At 37.6% G+C, this 8,837-nt stretch overlaps 1 protein-coding gene across 1 annotated transcript in view; it reads right to left on the bottom strand.

Moving 5' to 3' along the window:
• WHSC1 (Wolf-Hirschhorn syndrome candidate 1) overlaps positions 1-8,837 on the bottom strand; it is a 59,450-nt gene that overhangs the window by 23,280 nt on the left and 27,333 nt on the right. The window contains exons 6-8 of the mRNA XM_010182224.1: positions 6,260-6,378; positions 3,117-3,198; positions 2,009-2,133 (exon numbers count right to left, since the gene is read on the bottom strand). Of these exons, the coding sequence (XP_010180526.1) occupies positions 2,009-2,133; positions 3,117-3,198; positions 6,260-6,378 (326 nt within the window). The remainder of the gene's footprint in view (positions 1-2,008; positions 2,134-3,116; positions 3,199-6,259; positions 6,379-8,837) is intronic.

The following is an 8,837-nucleotide window of genomic DNA, read 5'->3' as shown; positions in this document are numbered from 1 at the left end:
TAACACTGGAGAAGGTTTCTCTCGGGATGAACGCTCTCAGGGCACGCACACGTTTAGCCATTTAGACAAGTGCTAAATAATAACACAAAAGGGAAAGTAGTTTTTAAAGCCACCCACACGATCCAAAATCTTTATCTTTCCTTGTCTTGTAGAACAGACCAATAGCAAGCTCAGAAACACATGCCTGCCATTTTTGTTTTATTTAAAGGCAAAATATACCTAATATCATAGGAAACAAAGTGGGTTCAATCCTTAGTTGGTACAAGTTCAGGTCAGTGTAGCTTTAAACCATCTAAGGATTTAGCCCACTAATGCACTCCCCTCTGCACCCAGCCCCGCACAATCCCTGTTATCTGACAGGGTGTATTTTCTGCTATGGTGATTGGAATTGTTCTGATATTTTAAAACCTTTTTAAACCCTTGAAAACAATTAATTCATTTCCTAATCTATCTGTGTATGATGTTAATCTTTCTCACATCTTTTGCTGTTTAGCAGCAGTTGAGTAAATTAAGAGCTAAGTTGCAAAATTTCCATTGTGGCCTTTATAACCGTATCCTTTTTGACGTGTGAACTGTTAAGTCACAACCCAAAATCCTACAAAAACAAGCCTTTTGTTGGGAGAAATGTCTGGAGATTTTGTTTTACAACCATATCTATCCCAATAGATGAATCTTTCTCCTGAGATTACAATATTTAAAGATGCATACTTAGAGCCAAGGAGACACTACGTTCCTTATGCTGGTCTGGCTGAATAGATGGTCGCAAACACAAACAGCCACTATGCAGCACGTCCCAGCAGTAAAGCCAAACCAGCAGCAGCTGGGAAGCCAATAAATGGGAGTCTTAATTGAGATAACAAAATGAGAACAAGTATTACTTTACTTGACTGCTGCCATGGACATTATTTCCTGTGGGACTTCATTTCCCTGTTTTATTGGGGTACAAGAGGGAGAATTTGTTGGGTTTTTTTGGTAAATTTTTTTTCCAGTTATAAGATATACAGCCATGAACATGCAATCTTTTTTCCCCACCCCAAGGCAAACCATTTACTGAACACTGTCTAAATATTTAAACTGCATTCATTACAGTGTCTAAGCACCTCATGCGTTTGTTAGGGGCGATGAAAAGCCTTTGGGATAGCTGGAAGCCCTACTCACTGGTTAGCAGGCCAGCATTTTCTGCAACACAAACTGCTTGAAGCTGTTTGTCTATGGATATTTTCCTAAATCCTACCAACTACATTTCTGCATCCACCTGCAAAACAGCAGTGTGTGCAAAACCTGCACACTTCACCCTCATGCTGCCACTCTTTGGCCAATTGGTTTTAATAGCGTAGATGACCTGGGGAATGCTTTAATGGACTGTAGGAATATACCTCTGGTACATACATCTCATTTATTGTATGTCGTTTGAGAAGAACTACAGTTCCAAATACGCAGAGCAAAGACTATGATTAATAAGTATAAAAAGATACATCCTTCACTGCCTGTCTAACTCTACTGGGGATGAAGCTACTTGCATCACAGAGAAATAGCACTGAGACAACCTGAAAACTAATGTGAGCTGAAAGGGGCTCTGCTCAGAAAATTGTCCAGTTTTAGATCAAACCGAGGATTAGGAAACTTGCTTCAATATAAAAGCTATGGCAACATGACAATATTGAGTTACATAATGTAACTAATGTAGTACACTTACATAAAGTCTGTAGAAGAAAATACAGAACACACTGGCATTTTACTTTGCCTCTAAGAGAAGGTTACAATTCTAAAACTTTGTTGGTAAATACATTAAAAACCACAATACCTCAACGTCCCCAAATCAGACGTTCGTATTACAATAAATGAGTTTGCAATGCACACATTAACAGGTTTCACAGAGGCCAAAACTGTAACTTGTCTAGAGCACCAACGTTAGAGAATTCGCCTTTGATTTCTGTTTTTAAAGAAGATTCACACCTGAAAATTTCTGTAATTAAATGGCTGTGTGCAAACACCACTTTTTTTTTACCTCATTCTCAGTTAAGGAAGCTGAAGGAGATGAACTCTTGCTAAAAGCAAGAGTTGAAGATTCTGCTGCTGAAGCCCGATTTCGCTTCTTCAGAGGTTTACATGCATCAGACAGATTTTTCGTTGCTGTAAAATAATTTGGGTTTACAAAGTGAAGTTTGGAACTTTAAAAAGTCATCTCCCTGAAGCCATTTAAAATATTCCTTCAGATAAGAGAAGGAATGATTTAGGTAGGTCTTCTGGGCACCTACGCAGGGCTGAGAGAACACAAAGTAAGTTTCTGAAACCATGTGTTTTGGCTCGATTTTAAAAATAAAGAGGTTTCTATCAACCAAATATTTACTACAAATGGTTAAGAAACATTTTCTAGATTTTTTTCGGCTCATTTCTATTAAAATAAAAATATCTTGTGACTCTTTAAAGCAGAGGCAACAGTTATTTCCTCAGATAAACATCAGAAGGCCTATGTGATCTCATCACAGTCTGAGTGCCACTAACACTTCGTTAAGAGAAATGTTAAATACAGAAGCCAGGTAGCAGACATTATGTATGGCACAAAACTTGCTGCAGCTTATTCATCTTCAGCAAATCATTGTAATACCTACAGAGACATGCTTTTACACAAGTTACCTTCAACTTGAGCATCATTAACAGCTCTGACTTTGGGATTTTGGTCCAAGATTATTTAGCATTTCCTCCCGTGCTCCACACTGCCTCCCATCAAGCATCATTGAAAAGGACTAAATCACAGTTACTGATTACACTGATGGTCACTGCACTCGTTTTACGGGGCTAACGCACAACGACAAATTGGAGCAGTAGGATTTGTATCACTGCTCACCAAGATCGCAGGGCATCAGCTTTAATTTGGTGCCATCAAACGGTGAACTTGTGAACTGCTGCTCTAAATCAGCAGTGCACAATTTCAGCCTAACGTTGCAAAATGGTGGTAGTGAAGGAAGAGGGCACGCTCCGCTCCCCAGATATGGCACAGTGGCTGTAACTGGTTACTGTGTCAGCAAAATTTAGCCGGCTGCCTCAGACAACCTGTTTATTGTAAAATTATTTAACTGAAAAAGTTACATTAAAACTTATTCTGACCACATTACCTGACTGGTTCTTTTGTGAAGAGGAGGTTTCTGTGACCTTAGAAGAGTTTGTTTTTGCTGTTTTGTCATTGCTTGTATCCCTCTGTCACAAAAAAAAATACGAAAAAATAAAAAAACTCCTAATTTATGAGTGGTTGGATAAAACTGGCAATTACTTCTGGATTTATGCTATTAAAAAGAAAGTGTCTTTACAAATATCTGAATGGTAATGTAGTTAAGCTAGCCCCATTTAAGTAGTTTTAAAATTCATTTACAGCACAGGGTACAAACCCGTAAACAAATGAGAAAAATTAAAGAACACAGTATTCCAGCATCCCACTTATCCATCCCAAACTCAACATATCAAAAAGGGGAGCTCTTAATTAACACGAAACATGTCAATTATCCTTACTATTCTTTGTCTACACTGGTCAAATTAAAACCTTTAATTACCAAAGGCAAACTGCAGAATTAGTATAGAAATTTGAGAATAAACCCTGTGCAGAATTTTAAGTCTCAGAGAGGCTCGCTTTCAACTCCACAACTTATAGCAGTGCCATTTTTTAAATTACTATGGTTAAGATTGTTTCAGCATTTCCAACATAAAAGCACTATTTTCAAGGGAGCATAAACACCACACGAATTTGCTCCAGCTTGAGAATTTATCATCAAAAGTTTAGGCCGAAAACTGGGGAAGTTTTTGTCAAAGCTCTGTCACAATCAGACGCTGTTCCTTACACACGCCACTGGTCTCTTTGTATGTTACAAATTCATTCCAGTAATAAAAAGCCACTAAAATTGTAGCCAAGAATGCCCAACCCTGACGAACGCTCACCTGACCAGTAAGAATAATTCTGCTCAACAGAAGGTTTTACAGACTTTTTCCTATTTTTCATCTGACATACAGTTCTACAAAATACAGGCAAGTGAACACCTCAAAGGCCTGAGAACTGGCTTCCTTTGTAAAAATAAATGTGAATGGCTACTGTACGGCAGATGTGCTGCACTCTGATTTTACTGACTCATAATGAGACTAAGACACCCTACCACTGATGCCACCAGAGGCTCCCAATATCACTTCTGTGAGATTCCTGTTCTGTGCAAAAATGAAAGAAAGTGTTCACTCTGAAATTTAAAGCATGCTTTACAGAACCCCATTTTATATATATATATATATCACAAAAGCATCAGTGAACAAATTCGTTCTACCCAAACTTCCGTATGGGTACTTACTGTGACTTAAGTCACTTGGTGTGAAAACATTCAGATTTTGTATATAAGCATGAAGGACAAAAAGAAGAGGATAATGCACAACTGTCACACCAGAAGTAAAACACCATGGAAAAAAAGTCATTAAAGCTCCTCCTATCCAAAATGATTGGAACAAAAGCCCAGGGGTGAACTGGAAACAGCAAAAGGAAGGTGTATGCTTAGTGCCTGCTTTTTTGAATCACGACATAGACATTTTCACTGCTATTTACTAAATGTTCTGCTAAGCAGCAGCACATACAGCTAGAAGTACCCTGGGCTGGTGAAGGCAGGAAAAAGACTAGGGGTTAATTCCTAAAAGAAACCACAAAGCAACCATTCTACAATACCTGACCCCTTCTGTAGCCAAAAGCAGAACCACTGCCATACGCATTTAGTTTCCAAATTACCTAATATTTACACACACCAGATCCCTTATAACTAGTTCTGATAAGTGGATCAGAGAGAGGACAACAATTGCTAAATGCACATTACTATGTCAATGTTTTTAGTGGTTATGTGTCTTACAGACACCATTGATCTAATGTCTTTATTTTCCTGTTAATAGTCACATCTGCATCACAGCATCACAGATACCAAAACACCCTCTGCGTGAGCTATACTGCAACCCCCTTTCATCCCACTTGTTATAATGTGGCCTATTTGAAGCCTATGAAAGCTGGTAGGAGAGTAAAAAAGTAGGGACAGTCAAAATGAAGATTTCATAGCATGAATTAATTTTGATAAGTGAACTTAATTATTCTGTGGTTCTAGTATATTACAGTGAATTGAAATCAATTAGACAAGTTTAAAAAGGTCCAAAATCTTCTCCTAAAATATAAGACGAATATTCAACAACTAACCTGTTAAGAGCAAAAAGTGCAAAAACCAGTTTTGGCCCTTCTTTGTGCAAAGGTAACAACGTTTCTCTAAGGATTATCTCTGTCCTTTGCTAATAGGCTCATTAAACCTGGCTATCTGAAATTCTATATATTTTTTTATATTGAACTCTAAACAAGTTGTCTGGATTATTAACAGAGGTACTAAAACTGGCCCACCAAACAAACTGTGACCTCCATAACTAATTTAAAAAATAGATCTACTACATTTCCTTATATTAGATTGCTTCATTTAATCGCTGTGCCGCTGAAGTCCTGAGATGAGGTCTGCAACACTCCCACTACAGTTTGATACTGCAATAACGTATCCGAACACGCTCGTGAGGTGAAACCCGTGAAGTTCACTGGTCTGCATGCATGGCTACAGAAACCTGTGCTTAAGTCTCTCCAAGATCTGGGCTGTAACCATATACATAGTTTTAGTGACCTATGTAAAGAAAATTCTCACAAGCAAGCTGAACTGAAAAGGAGCCTGTGAGTCATGCAATAAATACGCCGTAGTATTTACTGCAGTTTCCTAACTGGAGAAACGGGTCAGCATTCCTTTCTAGAATGTTCTATAGGCTTCCAGTTCTTGAAAAGTAGGTTTTCCGTTTTGCTTTACTGGCTTTTCTCTCTCTCCCCATTTTTGTCTAGATTGACTAAAAATTATTTTTTACATTCTTGTACACATCTGTGAACTCCGATTCAGGAGGAAAGAAAATGAGTTACAAAGCATGACAACACAGAAAGGCCATGCCTCTGCACATTCCTCTGGGACACAGATTTTCTCAGCATACATTATCACCACAGTTTCAGCAGCAAGTGCAACTTCTCATATTTCCGTCCTCAAAAATCCAAGGAAAAAAAAACCCACAGCGAAAAGCTCACAGGTATCTCTGAATACTTACAACAGTTTGGTTTGATAGACAGACATTACTTTTTTAATCCTGAAAACGGAAATGCTGACAAACTTAACTACAGCAATGTGACTGGTGCTGCTATAAATCAACCCAAACAAACCAATGACATAATTACCTTCCGATTATTCTGTTTATCCATCCTGAGTCTTTTCCTAGGTGCTTCCTGAACTTCAAAATCTTCTGTAGGTTCCTTTGTCCTCTTTTTTTGGTTTCTTTTATTTCCATGTAAGTTACCTTGGGATGGGGGATGGGGGAAACTTACATGAAAAATAATCTAAAACCCACTTTCAAATTATTTTGAACTGATCTAGTTATTTACGTTACTTTTCTTTCAGTCATTATTTTTAAAACACGGTTAAACATTAACACAGTTTAATGACCTCTTAATGCTTAAGGTCTGGTTTCTGGAGCTGAAGACTAACACTAGAACACATCCAAACCAACAGCTTCACACTCCAGTTATTTTAGGAAGATGAGTCTGCCTGTATAAGCACTAGTTTAAGATCTGAATATTACTGTTTCATATCATCAGACTGTACATATTGATCTATACAGCATTTAACTCTTCTGCCACTTTGTAACAATGTCTTATCACCGAAATTAATTTTTAAGTCTTGTCCTTAAGTCTCCTTTGAGTTCTCCAAATGCTACAGATGAAGATACTGGAGACATCTATAAGGTGGCCTCTGGAAAAGACAAGATATCACCAACTGTACAGATTAATTCTCTCTTTCTGGTATGGCAATTCCAGACTCTAACAAGATTACATATATTTACAGGAGACCATGAGATCCCCATCCTTTGTGAACCAAACTCTTAAGAACAGAATCCCGCTGGTCATTTTAAACCAATGGACTTGTTCAGGTATTTAGATGATCGTTCACTGTCAAGTTGAGGCAGCTGCTGAATTACACAAGGCCAGTGACTAACCTACACACCCCTTCCACAGCCTCAGCTACTGTTGGCATTCACTCTACCTCAAAAAGACAGATGAAAGTTTAGGAAATAGTCTGTTCCGTCAGAATGAGATAACGACGTTATTACGCTCTCCAGTACTGTCTAGTTTATGAAGCTACAGAGTATTATTAGTATGAAGACTGCTAGCTCCAGGGGCACAAATACGTTAACTGAAAATTGCCCTACAGCTACAAGCATCCTATTCCAGTGGGGAACAAATAGCTGTAAATATTAAAAATATAGCAACTTGAAAATATGGATAATTTTGAAGTTAATGTTCTTATCTAGACAGTCTAGGACATATTCTATGATCAGACTGATTCCACAAAGCAGACTGAAATGGCTCCAGGAGAACCTGCTACTTACAAAAAGCCAGCAAAAGAAATCTCACAGTATTCTTCCAAGTTTAAGAGAAGAGGATTTGGGTAGAGGAACGATAGAGCTGACATGTTTTCATCTGCGGAGAACTATCAATGTACACAATAGATGTACTAGAAACACCTGGTACAGGTACAATTTCAATTACATTTCTTGCAATATGACACTGAGGAAGGTGAACAAAATTCAGCACTACAGCGTTTAGATATTTAATTTGGGATCCATTAAAATTCTAACGTCAAGGAAGACAACATCTGAGATAAAATAAAGAGATTATGATACGTGGGCGATTACATAAAAAAAATACACTCAATAGCTACTTATAATGATGAACTATTTGCACACAACACAAATTTCAATTACTTCTGGATCTTGATCTCCTTTTAGGTGAGTCTTGAAACACTTTACGTTTGGCCTCTCCAATATTCTTCAATGATGAACCTTGAGAGATACAGAATGTGGTTTTTTTTAAAACTGATATCCAAATATTTGACACTTAAATTTTAAAGTTAAAAACTTTTCAATTTTCCACAAAATGATGTTATTTCACACACACACAGATAGTTAACACAACTGACTGCCATTTTTATACAAGTTTTTCCAAGTCTCACAAACTTTCAAACACTCCCTCTCATTCTTGTCATTGCCCAAAGCAGCACCTGTTGGTTTCTAATACTTCCACAATCAGTCTTCCTACAGTGCTGTAAAGCTATTTAAATTTAAAAAATGATAGCTAGTTAAATTTGATAAAGTTCATACAAATGCCAAACTATCTTCCTCCTTCTTTCTCAAATAAGTGACTCCAAAACCCCTCCGATATTTTGCAAAATAATGGAGACTGCTCATCAAAACCAAATGCCAGACAACAACAAAAAAAAATAAAAAGGAAAAAAAAAGTAATTGCAATCTTGTACAGCGTCCTGAAAACTTTGAGTAGCACAATAAAATGCCAAATGGGTGAAATTTTCAGAATAAAGTTTGGAATACTTCTTCCTGAGTTGATGATGCTATGAGGTAATACACCTTAGGTATACATGAAGAAAAGGTGGAGCACTGATTGAACTTTTTAACCATTTCTAACTGTTGTATTAAAAAACCAACTCAGATTTTACTAGCAGTAACACTTCATCTTCCCTTCCCACCATCCACTCGGAACAGGCAGTGGATGCGATGGCAGCTGCTTTTGGGCAGAAGAAGAATGAGAAACCGGCAATCTCTAAACAGCAGAAGGTTTACATAGAACAACTTTTCAGAACAACGAGCAAGAAATGTAGACTTCGTGGGTTGCGTTTATTGTAACCATTGGCATTCCTTTGCTATTGGCACAAACACCAAGAATTAAAACTGGAAAACAGTGA

This window comes from Mesitornis unicolor, unplaced genomic scaffold, assembly GCF_000695765.1.
Source record: "Mesitornis unicolor isolate BGI_N332 unplaced genomic scaffold, ASM69576v1 scaffold1084, whole genome shotgun sequence".
Lineage (NCBI taxonomy): Eukaryota > Metazoa > Chordata > Aves > Mesitornithiformes > Mesitornithidae > Mesitornis > Mesitornis unicolor.
Note: the sequence above shows the minus strand (reverse complement) of the source record. Positions and strands in the feature narration are given on the sequence as shown.